Genomic DNA, 20,440 nt, shown 5'->3' with positions numbered 1-20,440 from the left:
CTAAATCCAACAAGCACACTGAAATTGTGATCTGGTGAAATTTGGCACTAATTTTACCATTTCTGAAACTCAATCATTATTCAAGTTAAGCTGCATATCGTGACCTCCTGTGCATTCCCTCTCCCCACACTGATAACCAAACGCAGGCTCGGATCTTTGAACCATGTGGGTTACCTGGTGAGAACTTCTACACTGTACAAGAGGGCCTGCAAAGAGGTGGCAAGGGCAGCCATAGCAGCAATCTCCTCACGAGCTGCTGTCGCAGTCTCCACTTGAGACGTTTGTCGCTTCAGTTTCTGCAAGTAACAGGGAACCAGCGCTTCCAACACCATCAGCATCTGGAGGCTGGAAAAATAACCAATACTTGGTCTGTTTTATTTTGTCAATCCTGAAACTCACATCAGGCAGAGGCTTAAGTTTCTATCTGAAGACCCCTGGATCTGTCACTAGCCTTGAGATTTCATTGCTTCTCTCTAGGTAAGCAGTCCTGGGCCAAAGAAACTCTTGGATCAGGGCCTTCAGGGGGGAAATTAGCTGATGCATGAAACAATAATAATAAAAACAGCCTGAACTTCTGGGTATCTTCTGATTATGTCATCCATTTGCAGACGTTCATTTTCCCTTCCAAAGACTCCTTTCTTCTCTGGGTTCCCTCTTGGAAACTAAGCTTGTTGCTTTACCAGTTTACCTCCCCTCTCTCTGTATCTTCCTGTTCTTTCCAGCTGCCTGTTTCCCCCCTCCAGTTCCCTCTCCATTGCTTCTCTGACGACAGAAACCTGCAGGACACAGTGTGATCCCCACTTGGAAATACAGCTTACGTGTTGCTGCTCATCCAGCTTAGTGCTGCAGCCGGCGGCTGGCAGGATTTGGAGCTGGTGCCCTAGGAAAGGTATCAACAGGCAGAGGCTTGGCCTCACAGAGAAGCCCCATGCTTGGAACGCCTTTCTATATCCTCTGCCTCCATTTGTCAGCCTTGCTTTCGCATGCCATATACAGCTTTCATGCCTTTTCTGAGTCTGCACAAACCAAGAAAACACATTAGCACCTTCTGAATGATTCGGGAGCATAGGCCACCACTGTCACACACAGCTTGATGGCTTCACTGATCGAAAAGGTCAAGTCTTCATTCCCATAGCAGAAGTCTGAGGGAGTAAAGCAATACGAGAAGACTGTCACACAAACATACTGAATATGAAAGGAGCTAGCACACTCCTTCCTTTTTCCCCTCTTCAACTGCTTGCTTCTCATGTTGAGAAGGCTCTTGATTTTTGACAAAAAAATCCTGCTGTCCAAGAACTCAGTAGGTGAGAAACAGTTCTCAGTAGGTCAAATCACTGCTGAGCATAAGGCCTACAGCTGCTACTGGAGTCCCGTTTCAAACATCACCCATCTCAAGCAAAATCTTAAGCTCATACATGACAAGGACACGTGTCAACTTAATGACAATTTTTATGCTCCCTCCGCTTTTTCCTACATGTTTTCACTACACTAAAATGATGCTGATACACCACTGATGGCAGAAGATAGCATTACTTCTAAAAAATCAAGCCCCTTCTATACTGGTAGCCACACGGGCGCCTGCACAAAAGTGAGTCTCTGATTTGAGAAAAAGTTTTCAAAAGCATTTAAGTCCCATACTACAAATATTACTTTGGGGATAATTACTGCCAGGCACCAAGAAACCGAAGTATCCAAAGAATAATATCTGTAATATAACTACAGTCCCATTTTCAGAAGTGGCTTTGGTATAAGTCAAAGTTAAGGTCCCAAAGCGTGTAAATCACTCTGAACAATGGAACTTGGAAGTCAAATGTTTTAGATAATTCTGATCTTCATATGGAAAATACCAGGCACACAACATACTCATCTACAATCTCATCATCAACACACACTTGGGAATTTTCAGAGATGCCTTTGAATAACCCTCCACAGAAAACACAAAGCTTTTATACAAATGTTTACTACAATCCACAAAGAGGAAAAAATATCCTCCGTTTATGTACCATTTTATATTATAACTTGTGATATAATTGTGCAGCATCCTATAGAATCCGAGTATATAACAAAGCTTTAACTCTAAGGCTAGAGAGGTTTCACAGTCCATCAAAATCAGTATTATTTAAGGGAAGTACAAATTTGGAAAATAAGTTGAAGATCCTTATAAAAATAAGGAAAAATTACATCCCTGCAAATCACAAAGCAGCCAAATTCTTAAATGCTGCATTGCATGGATAACTATCAAGAGACACAGCATCCTGGATACATCATACAGCCTTCTGTATTCTGCTTTGTGATACATCAACAACCCCCTAGAACTCAGCACTGTTGAATGTCTGAATGGCATCTATCATTTACTAGTCATAGTCTGCCCACGGGAGAGGATGCTTTTGTTTTCTACCCACATGGAGCAGAGGAGAGGATGACACTGATCTTGTCAGTATGATACAGTTTATTAGGCATCTTTATGCTTCACCCACACATAAAATTCAAAATGCCATAGGCTAGTCTCAGACTAGCAGACTCAATGCAGAAAAAGTAGCTTTGGAATAAGATAAATTAATAATTCCCCTCCTGCAGAAAATATCAAAAGGATGGTGGTGATAAAGCCAACCTTAAAAGCCTCATGAGGCTAAGAAACAGATGTGACCGCATTCTGGGAGAAGAAAAGGGCCCTGAACAAACCATGCTGCATCAAATGCATGTTGAACCAATAAACAACAAACCGGAATTACTGAATAAAGGGTGCTTTGCTGTTACCTAATGACTTGAGAGGCTTTTCTGCTTTCACCAGCTCTAAGATGTCCAAAATGTCTGGAGTATCTCCCTCTAAAGACTGCAGCAGGTCAAACAGGCACTGAGCTGACACTCCTTTGCTGGTTCCATTGTTTGTAGCATCCTGTTTCAACAACAGACATTCATGGTTGATTTTCTGAGGGCCTGTGTGCATTCCAGGAATCTATCTGGAGGTGTGGGCAACCTTTTTTTTGTTGACAAAGGGCCCACATGGAGTTCAAGAGCTTACTGCTATCAAACAATAACCCTTGCCGGACTCAACAGATTGATGCTACAGTGGAAGCATGATCTGAAAACTGCACACAGCTTTACGTCCCAGAAAGAGCAGATCTTTGCTGCCCTGTGAAGGAGAAAGATGTGTGTGCTTACAGTGTATGTGCAGTTAGATTTCGCAGTCCCACTTCAAATTAAAATTCCATTAACTTGTTTTAACTCACTAAAATGTTAAAAAGTAATTAGTGAATATTTCAAAACATGGCTAATCCAGTCCTATAGTTCACATATACTAAAACTTGGCATTAAGCTTTTTGTTCCTATTGCTGGATTCTAAGAAAGGATTTGCATTTAAAGAGTTACAAATCATTATTGTCAATTTACAACCTATTTATACATAGAAATTTAAAGTGAGACTACATTTACTAGCCTGGATACCAGTGGCCCATTATCTCAGCATCCTGCTCAATCAACTGATGAACAGAAGCATGCAGAAATAAGTTCAGGAACTGGTTCTGTGCAGCACCAAGTGCAGAAAGCACATGTTCAGTAAGAACTGTGCTGCTGCTCCAGCTGCTTTCTCTTTGTGATCTCTGATGGGGGCTGGCTGCATACACAGGCTTCCCCACGCTGAGACTAGGGAATGGCTTTTACTCACAGGGAACTCCAGGAGAGGGGCCACACTTGCAAACAGCTGCAGAATAAAGGGCTTGCGATGCAGAACGTAGAACTGGCGGCACGCAAACTCAATCGCTTGGCGTAACTGTGGGTTGCTTTCATAGTCAGCATATACCTGAGCAAATGAAAAAGGACGTGGAAGTACTACTCCAGTGAAAGGGCTCTTCATCTCCTAACCCCAGACTGAATCAACTACAGCCTTGTCATTCCTGATATGTTTGCCTAACGTTTTTAAAGATGGAGACTTGTCCACCCTCCTTGGGAATGCATTTCAGGGACAAACTATCCTTAGAAAAAAGGTTTGCTTGTCACTCTTGAACCTTCTTTGTCACAGCTTTAGTCCATTATTTTTTGTCCTATGTATCAGGTCCTATATACCTATTCCTCCCCTCTCCTTCCTAGAAGCACTTGACTTGTTTGAAGCCAGTTAGTGCTTTCTTCCTCAATCTTCATCTTTTTCAGTTAATCAAATCCTGGCTCTTTTAGTCCTTTCTCATATGACATGTTTTCTAGATGTACATCCCTGTTCCAGTCTCCAGTCTCTTCAGTTAACTGATGTTTTTTGTGCAGTGCCCACAGCTGGACAGAGCCAGCACTTCAAGTCAGGAGTGCTGCTGACTGGAGCAGCAGAATTATTCCATATTTCTTTCACAAGATAGAAATCTGTATAGTCACCCCAGAATGGCATTTGAGATCTTTTATTTTTCTTTTTTATCCTTCAACAGAAGGACACTGTTGATTCATGTTTAGCTTCAGATCTATAACTCCAATATTCTGTTATGCAGAAGTGCTACTGTATCAGCTACTTTCCCTTCCATATTTATGTGGCTGATTATTCATAAGTAAGGTCCTATGCTTGTCCAGCCTGATCAACATAATCTGTTTTTTTTTCTTTTTTCAGACTGCATCTCCAGTTTGTCAAGATAATTTGAACTCCTAGCCTGTCCTCCAACACACTGACAGTTCCACCAATTTTTAAGATATTTTGAGGTTTTCAGAGTGGCATTTCCTTCAGGGCTGGCCACTGAACCATGCAGCCAGTGCATTGCCAAAGATGTGGGATGTGTTTCTCAGTTATGTAAACAGTATAAATTGCTAGAACAACTTCACTGTGCTTCCTACTGCTGTCCGTTTCAGTTGCCTGTCTGCACTTCTCTGCTGGTACAAGTCTGTGGGAGGTTTGGGGTTGGGGTGGGCAGGATTTTCTTGCTATTTGCTGGCAACAGGTAATGCTGAGATTTTATGGTAGTGCAAAATTCACATTACAGCACAGGGCTCTTGAAGGTTTCTAAAAAATTGTTAATGTGCGAGACCTCTGCAGAGATGTATTCACTCCTCAGTAGCCTAGTAGGCTGAAGAGATGAGGATGTCTTTAGAACAATCAGAAGCCTCTAGCATGCTTATGAAGACAGTCAATCACCATGGTCTGTTACACTTGCAATATCTCATTTACTTGAGAAGAGGGAAATAATTAACTGTATATGCATTTCACCTAGGAAAGCAGAAAAACCTGCAACAAAAAGAGCCCTCTGGGGGTATGTGCATGTATGCATCAGGAATTAAGCTATTAATGGCTGGTTCAAGCCCAGAAGTGGTAGAAGAATTTGTGATGACCACAAACAAACCAGCTGATCTTGGGTGCCTGGAACAGAGATGTGAGGACCTGCAAAAACAAAGCAGCTCAGCAACAGCTGGGTTTTCTTTTGAAATTCCTTTTTTGCCTCCCATGAGTGGTACGTTATTAATTCAGTAGTTGGCAATAATTGGTAAGGCGGGGGGGAGGAAAGAATTACAAAAATAATTTCTCTCGGTATGAAAAGCGAAAATGAAGGGAGAGTCCTTTACAGGACTGAATGGTTACTGCCAAGTACTTCAAATTAAGTTATTAAGTTATTTTATTTCAAAATGTTTTGTTTCTAATGAATAAACCCATGCACTGCAGACCTGGATCCAATACATAATTACCTAACCGTGTAAGGCATGATATTAGAGTTTCCAGTTACTAAAGAGTTTGTTTAGATAGCTAAATTCATCATTGGTCCTAACTGTTGTGCTCTATTAACTAATTTAAAATGAACATACATAGGGATGTCATGGTCATTGCTTCTTTTACAGAAACAATAGTTTTTTCCGTATTTGCATTATAATACTAAATCTCTATTTAGATACTGTCTTCAAGCCCTGCAGAAATAATCTTTCTGTCTATAAAAGAACTATATTGTTGGGGTTTTTTTATTTTCAGTATCTGATTTTTCCCAAATGTCAACGGGAAAAAAGTCATACTTGTACATCTCAAAGTGAAGAGAAACTCCACCTCTAATACTTGCAATATTTGTCATCACTCACATGCAAAGACAACATACAGTTTTTCATAAACACTTGTTATTTTCTGTTGCTATTTAAATTGCAGATAATACAATTATCATACTTAAAGAAGTGAATATAATTTAGTTTCAATCAGCAAGTAGCAAATCCAGATATTTCAACTATTCCCCAAATTTCAGCCATCCCTGGACGAAAAAACACTGAGGGAGACCCAAGGTCCAAAAATTTGCCAGAAATTTCACATGTCTGTGTGGAAGTACACAGTAAGGGAAACAGCCATTCATTTATTTAACATAAAGAAGAAAAGAAAATGTAGTAATTTACTCAAGAAGAAAAGGGAATGTAGTCTCAGGAATGCTGATTTGCGCCGTCCCACCCTGACCTGTTGTTTGTCTTCTTGCCGCCCCCCAAATCTGTGACCTCACCAGGACTCAGCAGTTTAAAGTTTCCCCATTAATAGTCAGTTCCATATCAAAGTGCTTGCTCTGAAGTCTTCCCTGGTGGTGTTCATGGCAATGGCTCACCTGCAACATGCTGGGGAGGACCCACTGGTACCCGCTGAGGGAGAAGAGGTGGTTAAAGTGCACAGCTGTGTTGATGACTGTGGCAGCGTACTGCCTCAGCAAGGCACTGTCCTCGGGGTGCAGGATCAGGGCACCATTGAAGACGTTCAAGAACAGCATGATCTCATCCCCCCAGGGGAACTCGCTGGGCATGCCAAGGAACATCTCCTCCAGCAGCTTAATCCACAAGCTTTTCTGAAGAGTGTCCAGACCAAAGAGCTCTTTCCCAGCTGCGGGGGAGAAGAGGCAACAGCAATCAACTCTGTTCACCACAGCCAGCCTCACAACATTCCCAGAGGCCAAAGGCCTCTCCAAAGAACCATCCCACAACACTGACCATCATTCTGCCTTTTTAAAATGATTTCACCCATCCCGTACTTCTGGAAGTGCCCAGAGGGCTTGAGCAAACCTTGACTGAAAGCAACACACATGAAGACAAAGAATGATGAATATCACACAGCTCATTAAATCTGCTCCCCACTGGTTGGAAATTCTCCTCTTAAAAAGCGAAAGCAGATCTGAGCTTGTACATGCATCATCTGCCCCCCACGGCTGTGTGGATTTATGCTGAATTTTTATCCTTCAGGTGTCCCGGACGTTACAGGACATTGATGCAGAGTTACAATAATGCTTCTGAAAGCAACTGCTTTTAGGGCCTGTTACAGAACTTACCAATGCTTACCATCCTGCAACAGTGGCCTGTTTAATCCCCAAGTCAGGCTGGAAACCCTACTTGACTTTCAGAGCAAAGGTTCTAAAAACAGGGCTGTTTCTATATCCCCGCTGCAGAATTTGCCCAATCTTCATTGCAAGACCATTGCTTCCTCAAAGTGGATGGCAAAGGACTCTGAGCAATCCTTTTTAGGTGCAGTTATGCTTCTGGACACAGCATTCCAGCTGTAGTTTCATGCATAATTTTAATACATAATTATAACTTATTCTCATTTGGGCCCAAAGAAAGTAGCTTTGTCTGGAGACCTCTAACAGCAAAGCCCTTTCTGCTCTTGTGCTTACAAACCAACAGCTATGTATCATTTTCCCTAGGAAGAGATTTATCGGCTTTCATAATGCTACAAGTCTGTATGTTTCTAAGGCAAATGAAACCTGCATGTTTCTAAGGCAAACGAAGTGCCTCACAGAAACCTTCTGGGCCCTGTACCAGAGAAAGCTATTAAAAGGCCGTACCTTGGGGATCACTGAAGAGTGAGAACTCGGCATCAATAGCACTTCGGGGAAATGAAGGCAAGCGGAGGAGGTCTTCCTGGAGCATAGATACATGGGACTGCTTGTGGGCAGTAGGGATTTTCTGTGTCAGTGATATGAGGAACAACACCCGCCCCACCTCTTCTAACTTGCGGGTGAACACCTGAGAGAAAAAGAGACAAGGATCAGAATCGGCCTGATCAAAAAGTTCTTTACAACATATATGCATTTTTCTAGGTTAGGCTCCATGGCTTCCTCTGATGGGAGGGATGCTGCACTCATGGCCCAGAGGAACCTGTGGAAATTCACAGGGCTGGTGCTGCACCCTTTTGCTAGAATTTGTGTGACCACTGTTCTTCAGCCCAGCTCAGCAAAGATGGATCATGTTTGTAAAAGAGGTTTTAACAACACTTTCTGTTTCAGTCTTGTGGAGGACCCTGAGTGGTTGTCAAACACTTTGCAACTGTGCCACCTTTTGTAGATTAATGTAAGCTTTGCCAGTGTGAGCCCCAAGGCCATCAGAGGTAAACCAGCTCCAAACTGAAAGCCATATAGTTGCACTTGCTCTCTGCAAGGTCTTAGACTATAGTCAACATGAGGTTGGAATGGTTATCTGTCTTCTGGGTTGAGGCTGGCTCATGTCTGGCCATAGAAAGTGTATGTATAGTTGCAAAAGAAAAGTAGTCAATAAAACAAAGCAGACTGGATTCTGAGTCACTGTAAACAAGCAAAGTCCTGCTGACTTCAGATTATCACTTCTGGTTTACACCAACTGGGACACCGAGTTTCATTCTGCCAGCCTCCTTTGAACTTCTGACTGGTAGGACTAGTCAGGCTAGCTATGTTATTTTGACACTAAAAGTAACCATAAGGCAGAGTGATGCTCAGTAGTAGAAGCAACTGTCTTTGGAAGCAGTTTCAAGACAGCCCTTAGCTACTGGGATGAAGCCAAAACTTGAAGCATGTGGCTTAACACATGACAAAGCTCAGCTTCCCACGTCCTGCAGTTGCTATGACCTTGCTCTGAAGTGCATTCAGCTTAGAATTGGGTGCTCAATCAATCAACAGTAAAGAAAGTACTTTTCCATGGCTTGCTGCTCTGTGGCTAGACTCTACAGTGCTGTTTTCTTTGCTGAAGCTGGATGTTGTCCAGCAACTTCTAGCATGACTACAGAGAGGCCGGTAGATGCTTGATTTAAGTTTTACCTTAGAAATATTTTGGCCTCTAAGTACTCTAAATAGAAAAATGTGGAGTGTAAAATAACGTCCTGACAAAACTGGATAGGCCATTTTAATCTTTTAGGGTCATGTAGGGCATATCAAACTCATTTATTTGATCTGTGGGACACATCTTCTAGAACCACAGTGAGAATAATTTCTGCCAGAGAAGCAACCAAAATGATCCCAAGTAATTTCAGATTTTTATAGACTTTCTACTGACAAATGCAGCACATGAAATATTTCCCTATTCTGTACCGTTACACATATGAGAAAGCACTAACTATATTGTCCATTATTTTAGCTGCTAGTCCCTCTTAAGCAGCTTTATAGCTGCTTTTTATAACCATTCCTGATGATATTTTCCTGTCCCTGCACTCACGTTGCCAGGGACACAACTACAATGGCTGCTTTTTGGCTAGAATAATACAACAGTTAATACCAAACTCATACAGTTTAACCACATTCCACCTCTTTTTTATTTCCTGCTTATTATCATCCTTTGCAGATACAGCAAGAGCAACTTTTCCCTAAACACTCAACCCTGTGCTACTGAGACAAATTTTCTTTTGTGGAAAACAGAGCATGTGGCTTCTACAGGCAGAGTGAGCTCAATACCATTGTCTTACTGTCTAAAGAAACGATACTTGCAGGGGTTTGCAGCACATTAAAGGTACTGCCCGGCCACTTTAGTGAGGGTTTAGTTCCTAAGGGAGAGCTCCCGGGAGCTGCAGAACATTAGCAGGGTCAGACAGATTATTGGGTCATGAGGCTGGAAGATAGGGAGGACAGTGCTCTGCCGAGGGCAGATATTCCCCTGACAAAACAGTCGCTACAGCTGTGCCTCTGGGAGAAGCTATGGTAAGACCAGCATCTGCGAGCAGGACAAGGAAGAGGCAGGCAACATTCTTTACAGTGAGAGGAGAGAGAGGAAGGTAGAAAGGATAGTTCCTGCTCCACAGCCAGACAGACTTGAGAAGAAAAGGTCTTAAATGGGTTCCTAAAGAGGCAGAGGTCATGTTAAAGAAAGGAATAAGCAACTTTTGAAGCTGAGGCAAAACTGAAGCTCTTCTGGCCAAGTGTAGGAGAATGCAAAATGATCTGCTTAAAAGAAGCTGGCTGGAGAGAGCGGGAAGGAATTCACATTGCATTCTTTGACTCTTCTCAAAATACCATACACCTCTCCAATGGCACCAGGGCAGATTTCATGCCAATTGCTACTTCTCCAGCAAAGTTTTCTATCTGCATGCAGCATGAGTGAAGGCCTTTAAAGGAAAAAAGAAAGGTTTATTCACAGGGTTTATTTCTGGGCAGAGGTGTTTGGTAACAGTAAGATACCTGCTTCTGAATGAGCTCTTGACCTTTTTCTGGATGCATCTGCACCAGGTTGAGCTGGGGAGAAACTGACCTCCGGAAAGGATAAATGTCACGGACATAGGTCTGCCAGGAAAGGAAAGAAATGTATTTTAAACAAATGCAATCGTAACAGCATCACTCAACAGAAATGAATAAAAGGCCCTTTAGTGCTTTCTGAAGCTTTTGGATAGGAGCTTTCAGACAGTGACAGGCATCATGGAAGAGCATAAACAGAAGAGAAATTTGCTCTTTTCTAGGAAAGCTAGACATTAATGACTTAAGAGGAAGGGACTCCACTTCTGCTTCTTCCCTCTTCTGTCAAACTCCAATCTTTCACCACACACAACTAAACACCCAAGATGTGATGCCCACAGGACAGAATTCTGTCTGTTTATGGGCTGCTTCTTCTCCTTTAGACAACGCCAATGTTTAAAAAGGGATGAGATTGAAAGACCTGACCTTTGCCTTACCTTGTTGTAATGAATAAGATTCCATCGCTTATCCATTAAAAAGTAATGAGAAGACTGTGTTTCAGGTATATTAAAAAACTCCAAACACTCCTGAAGAAGAAGAAGAAAGAAAAATATCCTGTTACTTATTAGCTGTCTTGTACAAAGATCACAACATCCAAAAGAAGAATATCCAGCTAATAATGTATAAAGGCACAAAGCTGCATGCCTCAGTCAGGCTGGTACACTATTCTGGCATTAATTCTTAATTTCTTTTTTTTAATCATAAAGTACACCTGTATGTTTGTGATAATCAAGGCATACTGATATCACAGTCCTGAAGACTGATGTTACTTATTTCAATGTCTTCATATCACACATATTTGTCTGGCTATATGAGCCACACGGGTATTGCAGCTTCCATTTCCATACTATGTATTTATCAAGCTTTAATGATAGGTGATATACAGAGACACTAAAGTTCAGATCCTTCAAAGCACTAAGATGTGTGATTCCCATTAAAATTTAACATAGTTGGACAAACTAAAGGCTTTTACAAATCTGTTTCTTATGTGGCTCAGTTAAGGCCATCCAGGAAATCTTTGGCAGAAGGGGGAACTGACCTCACATCTCCCAGATCCCAAGATATCATTGTGGCTATTGAACCATCATTTCCGCTCTGATCTTGATCATTCTGTTTAGTCTTTAGTGTTGATAAAACCAAACATTTAAATGATTTATGTATTTATCCAAAGGACAGTATACAGCAAATACCCAACAAACTGCAGTGTCTTCAAATGTATTGCATTTGTGGGGTTTTGGCTGTCTGTGAGGTGAGGGCATTTCTATTATCTTTAATATAGGATCCTGTTTCTTGCAACCAAGCTCTCCTCCTATGGAGACAGAAATGGCTGTTAGAGCAAAACTTCTCTCTCCCACAGTGAAACAGGACAATCGGGCAGAACCTATTGCTAGCATACAGGTATGGCAGGTAAATGCACTATTAAGCAGTTTGTCTGGTTCAAAAACTCACTCTTACCTTCAGAAGAGCCTCAAACTGTGTGTCCTCATGGACTGGTAACTGAGTTGGGATGTCACACTCATTCTGTCCGTGCACGACAAGGGTCTTTGTGCCTAAAGGAAGAAAAGCAGTTGCATTCTCCCTGGCCTCTTTAATTAACTCAATTTCAAAAGACTGCCCATGGAGGAAAAGTGATAGTTAAAATTCATTCCTGGGCAGACAAACAATGATGGTCCTGTTTGGAATCCATTATGTAGTGTTAGCATAGTCTCACACTTCTACAGTTAATGAGAAATCGATCTGTTCCTAAAGGATTGAGCTGGCTTTAGCAGCAACTGCCACTGAGGAAGGAACAAACCTAAAAGGTCAAATCTGTTTTTCAGCAAGATATCTCTTGCCTGACTCGTGACATGCTCTTCTTGGGCTCTCTCAAGACTTAAATGAGAAGTTGCATCAAATCAAACTGAGTCTGAATGATACAGTCTTACAATGATCGTCCTGCCAGCCTTTCACAGCCCAACTGGCACAAAGCTCTGGGTTGAAAAGACTGTTCTAATTCACTTTCTGTTTGCTTCTTTTAGAGCTCTTAAAGCGGCTTTCTGATTCTCATGGAATTAGAGGTGGAATTTACTGACTGAATCCTCAACTCAAGGAAAACTGACTTAGAATATGCAGCCATTTGTAGCAGGTCTTTTTCTAATCCAGTTCTGATGGATCTCCTTTTTGGTAGAGGGGGTCATGAACTTGGAAATGAAGGAGACTCATTTCTTATACCTGGCATTGAGGCAGTCACCAGCAGCTTCACTTCACATTGTTCCTTCTTCATAGTCTGTTTGAGATCCTTGAAGAACAGTCCTTCTACATAACCCACCACTTCCCAAAGAAAGGTAAGTGTGGCAGAAATGGCATCCATGCCCCATTCACACGGAGTGCGTACAAAATACATGATCAGTCCTACCTGCAGGTAATAAGTAAGAGGAATATCAGGTTATACACACACTTAACTGTGCAGAGCATAGTATAAACACAGAACAAGAACACTGTTCTTCTACCTTTCTTCAGTCAGAGGGATAAACTCATTGAACCTGCATCCTGGAAGTTTATACATACTACAGAACAATCTGCCTGTACTATTATTCCTTTTTCTAGAGAGGATGAGGGGTGGGGGCAAAAAGTACTGTTGCTGCCCAGCCTTAAAAGCCATTGTAGATGAGGAAAAGGGAGAACCTCTGCAGTAAGAGAATTCCTATGCCTTCCACTCTGATGTGCTGCTACATAGACAACTCACAAACAACAGAGGGCTCCTGGAGTAGCATACATCTTGTCTGTTTTTTCATCTCCTAACTGAAAGTACTGCAGCAAATGCATTTTCCACAGTCTAGAAAGAAGCTACTAGGTTTGCTCCAATAGGACTGTCCAAGAGCAAAGCACTTTCTGAATCAAAATTAAGTAAAATAATTAAAGGTTTCTGGCACTGGGATCCTTCTATTGGTCTACAACTCATTGTCCGTGGTTCAGTTCAGAAATCCATGACAGGTTGCTTAGGGGTTTAATAAAAAGTTAAAGGTTCCTTTTCCTCTTCCTAGAAGGAATGAAAGGCTGGTGAAAGCCTGGAGACTTGCACGCACAGCCAGAAGCAGGTATGAGCTATAAAGGAAAAGTTAAGAGCATTTATTTCTTTGCAGATGGTGACATTAACTTCTTAGGACACGTACAGGAAGAGGTGAGATTCTGGGCTGCACAGTGAACCCACAAGCTACTCACCAAGTAGTTAAAGAGGATATGAGATGTCTGGGCAGGGAAGTCTCCAATGTTCAACAAAAGCTTCCTTAACATATACATCAGCTCATCCTGGAAGAAGAGCAAATGGTTTTTCTTTCCCTCACAGAATGGAGAATGGATTTCTCCCTTTTGTCCTCCCTGGTTTTGTTTCTTCCCATTTTTCCATGCTCCCTTGTTCAGCTCTGTCTCTTGGTGCATGAAGTAAAACTATATGCTTGTGACTGCTCCCAAATTTCCCAAATAAGGCCCAGGGCACAGCATCCAGGTCAATGTCTTTCTTTTCTATCTGAGAGAGGCCAATACATCCTATTGCAATTTGTACTGACTGTTGCATCCTGATTCTGCACTCCTCTCCCTGTGATAATCCTTATTTTGCTTATCACAACAAATGACTACCTGGATGATCTGTGAAATCTTGTTCAGCTCAACTCAATAGCTGTGGCTGCTGGGTAGGAGGTGAGAGCAGAATCTAACTTTTCTTCCTTTAGAGGCTGCCTGTTTTAAATGTAGACTAATACATTTCTTATGATGGGAAGGGGGTGAAGGAATCTCACGGTCAGCTAAGGACAGACAGACTGTATCATAAATTTCTTCTGTGGCCCTCATCCTCTTAACCCACAGCAGATTTGAGCTAGTGTTAGGGGCATGAATATGCATAGGACAACCCATGCCAATGACACATCTGCTGAAAGCTTCCAAGGAAATACGCCTGTTCTCTGTGTTCTGTACTCATGGTTATAGTAGGCTTATGAAAAGATGGTAAAACAGCAGACTGTGCTAGCTCAGAGGCCGCTTCCTTCTCAAAGATTAAACAAACAGAAGTGACCCTCTGAACTTAAATGGAAGCTTTGGGGACTATGGCTGAGAAGTTTCAGGAATAGTGAGGCCACTGAGACCTGATTACTCAAGGAACTGAAAAGCAGCCTTTCCTGGCCTTTCTTGAGGTTTAATACTCTTTTGTAGTCAGTTCTTAGGTGGTGGCTTGGAAAATGAGGACAGTGATGTTATTGATATTGTACACCAAGTGGCAGTTGAGAAGGTGGTATGGAGAGTCTCACTGCCTTTCATCCAGTCAGAACTGGTATGCCTTTCTTCCATAAAGCTTAGCCGTGGCACTAGAAAACGGTCTAATAAGCCAGGGAGAGACAAGGCCACCCCCATCTTTCAGAGAAAGCTGAACAGAGTGGCATGAGTGAGGCAATATTGCCCGTTAGATAGAAAGGGCTGTGCTTCACTAAGCAGCTGTTCAAAGCTTGGCTTAGAGCAAGTCAGATCCTTAGCGGTGGTAAATCAGCTATGTCCCATTTACATTAGTGGACAAAGATTGAAGCCAACTGATGATATGGCCTAAAAGACTTTGAGCTACGTTACAATAGCAAATGTTCTTCTCCAGGGATTCCCACAGAGTTGATTCTGCTTGCAGCGGTGCTCCCCTGCTCTAGGCAATACATACCACCACGGGGGAGAGGAGGAGTTTACCTGTCGGTTGCTGATTGTGAGCTTCTCAAGGAAATGGCGCAAAACGGTAGAGGGGTCTTCAATTAAGCAGTTCCACAGGACTTGCTGAGCAACAGCGCTTACTGTAAAAGAGAAAGAAAACAAAGTCAAAATTGTCTCCCTTGGAAAAGCCTTGAACTGGTACACTTAGACACAAAAGTTCCTAACCTTCTACCACAATTGTCACTTTTGTACTGAAACACACAGGAGCCTCTATGAGGCATTAGGATTCCTGGTCACCAGTCCAGTCATCTCAAGCAATAACGATAGGTCTAATATTTGAACCTTCCCTAGCCACTGTTTGATGTGGCAGGAAGCGCTTCACCACTGTAGTCAGAGGAATAATAAAGAAAGAAATTTTGGATTCACAACTCCAGATGGACAAATCTGGCAATTAAAAAAACATAAATCGATATACTTTTTGTTCATGCATATAAGTTAAATTTCATGGTGATTCATTAAGTGATTTTATCTGGTATTGGTGAATAGTATTAGATAGTCAGCAGGGAATTGTGTTGATGATAACTACCCAAAGTGTAATTAACTGCAATCCTGTGAAGATTAACAACAGAGAATTTTTTTTTTTTTTTTTTTCAGTACTCAGTCCCTGATCACAAAATGACACATACATTATTTAGGTGGCTTACTACACCCACCCAAAACTGAATACAAAATGTAACAGAAAGTTAAATGTGCAGTCAGCTGACATGATGAGTGATGAGAAAGGAAGGAAGGGCAACAGTCCACCGTCTATAAACATTTTAGAGAAACAAATACAGAAAAAATGCATTATTACTTTACAAATAGATCACAGACCAGAAATGAAATGTTCAAGCTGTGTATAGGTGGCTTTTCATTTGTCATAGGATCAAAGAAATGTTGGTGGGCATAGACCTCTGGGGGTCTCTAGTCCAAGCCCCGCTTGGAGCAGGACTGTCACCAACACCAGATTATGTCAACCATGGCTTTGACTAGCCAAGGCTTGATAACTGCTGTGGATGGGGAATCCATGGAGATTGCACTATGCTCCTGGTTATGAAGTTCCTTCCAAATTTCTAACCTGAACCTCCCAATTTGCAACCTCTAAGTTAGAGTTCCTCTAACTCTTTGTTTCCTTTTCATCACACCAAACAAGCCCAGCTTCTGCAATCACCTCTCACAGAACATCTGTTTTAAGCCTCTCACCATCCTGGTATTCCCCTATTAGATCCTTTCCAGCTTCTCAACATCCTTCTTGACTTGGGGGCTTTTTTAGGGCCCCAGAAGAGCAAAAAAACCCCCAAAACCAAACACAAATAATGGAGAAAAAAAGGAAAAACCCTACAAAGTCAGGCTTCTGTTATGAATCTACTTTCAAATAGTTTGTGAAGATTTAATAGATTATTCATAAGCTTTTTAACATATATACTCATAACAATATATAGCACATACTACTTCTAGGAAGCATGAACTGTGAGCAATACAAATAACTGTGTTACACCTCTTTTCCACTTTAGTTATGGCACCTAACAGATGTAAGCCATTGTTCAAAGTGCCGGCAGGTTCTGCCACCCTTGAGCAAGAATCACATGAAGTTTAATCTAGATCAGTACCAGCTACGCCATCCTCTCGGACTTCCCCATCTTCCATCAAATGGACAATGGGGAGCACTGCTGCACAGATGCATGCTGGAAACACAGCTTGAGGTGGTTGTGGCACATGATGGTTTGGAGTATGCTCTGTAGTGTGTTCTTCATCTGGAGCAGTAAGAGTAGAAGGTGAGTGTTAGTGAATAAGCCATGGTATTATTCAGTTAAGATAAACATTTATGTTAGGTGCTATACAAACAGAACAAAATTATAGGCTGTCTGATCACTGTGCAAGCATGGCAGGTTTACTGCTATCTCCAAGAAGAACCTGAGCCAGCCAGCCAACTTCTTGATCAAGAATTTTTATTGTATATATGTATTTTTTCAATTTACATTTCTCTTCTTGTACGGAACCCATTTTCTTTTTGATGAAATCCCATTTCGTTACCATTTTTCAGCCAGAGTGCACTCCGTGGCACTACTCTGTAAATGAAACATGAGAAGTAAGGGAAGACATTGTGACAGCAGGAGTGAATAAAATAATTCAGGGCAGTAATTTATTAAAAGTCGCTCAAGCTTGGGAATATATTCAGCAAAAGGAAATGCCACCAGCTTTATGGGTCAACAGGAAAGGCTTCCAGTGAATGAAATCCTAGGAAAGGATACTCCAAAGTGAAGTCAACCCACCTTCTGCACTGACGGCTGACCGCACTGACCAGACAGAGCCACGGCGGAAAGAATAGTTCCTATGAGATGTACTGGAGGTGCAGGAAGGACTCACAGAAAGACGGCGGGAGGCCAGATTGGCAACTTCTTCTACTGACAAAGAGAACGGGAAATGTCAATCCAGATCCAACTGACAGACTTAAAGGAACTTTCTGAAGGACAGCACTTACAACCAAATTGGAACACTGGAAGTTCAACTCAGGTAACACTCAAAAGGCACAATTTAAAATCTATAAAGATCAGTCAGATAGGTAATTTGCTCATGCTTTGGGAACCAGCAGAGCATTGTTCCGTAAGAGTGTTCAGTGCTTGGTGAGTCACATTGTAACTGAATCGGCTCTATACTTCTTTTCTTCTACGTCCTGTTAACCATCATGGTTGCTGTGCTTAGTTTTTCCTAAGAATTGGGATTTCTGCTCACAGATTTCCCAATGTACATTTAGATCTGAAAATCACTATACTCTCCTGATGGCACATACCTTGGTATGCTTTAATGAAATCTTTGTGCTCTGTTAGCCTGAACCAATTAAAATCCTCACTCAGACTAAGCTTTTCATGACTCATGTCATGTAACTTTGGCCATCTGCAAGCTTGCTACTGAGGTTGAGCTGGTCATTTAGGCTCCCCCACTAGTCACCATAAAGGCAGAAAACTCCAGGGACAATTCAGCCTATCCTAAGCTGTGTGTCTTAAGACAGATACTGCCAAAGGGTAATTCCTCCCACCCTTTAATTATTAAAGGGTTAAAGTCAGGAAGGACAAATTTCATTCCTGAGCACACCAAAGCAGGTGCTTTTCCTAACACTAACGATCAATGTTCCTGGACATCACACCCTTAAGCAGTGCTCTATGTTAGTGGCAGGTGCTCTCAGGTTCCTGGGATGCAGTTCCTGGCCCTGGAGCACACCTTCTTCTTCCTGCTCTGAGCTTGGTGTGCAGGTTGGCTCGTAGCAGGCCTCCTGAGTGATGGGGATGGCAGTGATGAGACTGGCTTCCCGGCCCAGGCGCTTCTTCTCTTCCTCCTGCTGCAGGTTCTTCAGGATGTGCTCCGCTCGCTGATGGGAACGTGATACAGCTCTGGCTGAAAATGACTTCTATCAGAAAGAAAAGAGAAGAAACACAGCCTGAAGCTGTTAGTTACGATGCACACATCCTGCGTTTTCTGCCAGAGACTTCAGTGACACTCAGTAACTCAGTTTCTAAATACAAATCAGACTAGTGCTAGCTAAACAGAGATTCACCAGGAGACTCCTCTTGGTGCAGATTTCTCCCAAGAGACACCACATGAACCAGTGCAGAGAAAATGATCTGTCAGACAGTTCAAGTGAACTAATCTTCTCTTGGAGAAAGAACAGCTGTGTGCTCTTAAGATCTGAGTTACTGTCTCTCACAGGGGTATGATACGCAGTACAGTACCTCAGTGAACAAACACAAAAGCCTTATGCCCATGTAGAAAATTCTGTGCGCCTTACACGGACAGCATACTAGATTTTTCCCAGCTCAGGAAGAGAAGAAAACTCAGAGTTTAGCCCACATCTTTTGGCTTTAGCTTCCCCCATGCCGCTACAGAATAAAAACAGTGCTTACTCTCACGATGTCTCTGCTTACCGACTGATCTTCATTTATAGGATCTTGCACACTCCCGCTGCACTGAGGGACCCAGGGGGGGTCAAACATTGGCACAGATGGCATCCCCAGGACAGGAGAAGGCAGAGTGAAGTTTATACTTGGAGGAGGGATCTAACAAAAACACAAAAGTAGTTTGTGTAGTAGACCATTAGTAGACCATTATTAACGTCCATACTGCTAATTAAACACGAGCAGAAGTACCCAAGACATTAATTACCTCTGCGATTTTTTCCCAACTCCATATCTCACTACACTGTAACACCATGTATGACACAGATTTCTTTCTTTCTCTGATGTTTTTCCTGACCTGTGTCCCCGTTACACTCTCCCCATTTGATACAGGAGTTCTACACATCACCTCCCCCACTAGTGTGACTTACACGACCATTTGTTTCTCTAAACAGATTTTCAGGCAGTTTCATGGCAGTGTGTCATTACACATCTACACATCCACAAGGCAAGCTGTAAATGGCAATGTTGTGTTTCATGCATCCTGCCTACCTTAAAGATCTGCTGTGCTCCCTCCTCCATCCTTGGCCAGACTTGATACCTAAACCTCCAGAGCGTGTGAAATTTGAGAATGGCATTCAGTCTTTGCACTGTCTCTGGGTGATGGAATTCGGACATCAGCATGTCAGAAACGGCCTCCGGCACTTTCACAGCACACAGCAGGAACATGGCAGCTGCAGGGAGAGAACATCTGATCATCTGTTTTCCTTAATAATGTGTTTATCTGGCAGAGAAAAACTGCGGCTGTACAAACCCCCACCAAAAGAAAACTTATCTTGGCTCCAGAAATGAGATCAGCAGTCTATCAGACCTAGCGAAAATTGTACTGCTTCATGAAACCAAGCACATGTGATTCCACCTTTTGGAGCCACACAGCGTTACGTGTGATGCTTGTAAAAGGTTCTGGAAAATCTGCTTTTAAAATAAAGCACAGTTTTGCTCTTCTCACTAAAATCTCAGTCATGACTGGTTTAAAATAAGAAGTATCTCTTGAAGTACCAGGACTAATTCATTTTGGCTTTCAAAGATTCCACTGCCAGGTGACTTCTGTGATGATTAACACAGGCTGGTCTAACAGAAGCTCAGCCTTCCCCTCAGAGCAGGAGGCAGTGCCCCAGCAGAGGTCTCACCTGTCTGTTTTCATGGATATAACCAAAAGGAAAGGTTCTTAGTTACATGGGCACATGCAATGATCACAATCTGCTTCCAAGAGAAAACGGAGTTGCTACGAATTGAGAGACAAAGGTCTCAAAGATCACAACGGAAAACAGCACAATAGAAGTTGAGCTGGCCCATAGTTGTTTCTTTGGAGCATATCTGAATATACACAGACACAGTCCAACCCCAGACCGATGGAGGCCAATTAATTTAGATGGGTATCTGAGGGGCACTAAGCAGGAAACAAAAGCA

The 20,440-nt window shown here is 42.3% G+C and overlaps 1 protein-coding gene across 2 annotated transcripts in view; it reads right to left on the bottom strand.

Moving 5' to 3' along the window:
* Positions 1-20,440, bottom strand: part of UNC80 (unc-80 subunit of NALCN channel complex) — a 130,493-nt gene that overhangs the window by 34,387 nt on the left and 75,666 nt on the right. For both annotated transcript variants that reach the window (XM_075153728.1, XM_075153727.1), the window contains 17 exons: positions 19,523-19,704; positions 19,001-19,132; positions 18,300-18,486; positions 17,354-17,485; positions 16,691-16,834; positions 15,081-15,181; positions 13,584-13,670; positions 12,594-12,777; positions 11,838-11,932; positions 10,820-10,909; positions 10,332-10,433; positions 7,758-7,938; positions 6,534-6,802; positions 3,665-3,799; positions 2,758-2,896; positions 1,046-1,142; positions 175-345 (listed from right to left, as the gene is read on the bottom strand). In XM_075153728.1, coding sequence (XP_075009829.1) covers positions 175-345; positions 1,046-1,142; positions 2,758-2,896; positions 3,665-3,799; positions 6,534-6,802; positions 7,758-7,938; positions 10,332-10,433; positions 10,820-10,909; positions 11,838-11,932; positions 12,594-12,777; positions 13,584-13,670; positions 15,081-15,181; positions 16,691-16,834; positions 17,354-17,485; positions 18,300-18,486; positions 19,001-19,132; positions 19,523-19,704 — 2,428 coding nt within the window. The remainder of the gene's footprint in view (positions 1-174; positions 346-1,045; positions 1,143-2,757; positions 2,897-3,664; positions 3,800-6,533; positions 6,803-7,757; positions 7,939-10,331; positions 10,434-10,819; positions 10,910-11,837; positions 11,933-12,593; positions 12,778-13,583; positions 13,671-15,080; positions 15,182-16,690; positions 16,835-17,353; positions 17,486-18,299; positions 18,487-19,000; positions 19,133-19,522; positions 19,705-20,440) is intronic.

Source organism: Calonectris borealis, chromosome 6, assembly GCF_964195595.1.
Source record: "Calonectris borealis chromosome 6, bCalBor7.hap1.2, whole genome shotgun sequence".
In the NCBI taxonomy this organism is placed as follows: domain Eukaryota; kingdom Metazoa; phylum Chordata; class Aves; order Procellariiformes; family Procellariidae; genus Calonectris; species Calonectris borealis.
Note: the sequence above shows the minus strand (reverse complement) of the source record. Positions and strands in the feature narration are given on the sequence as shown.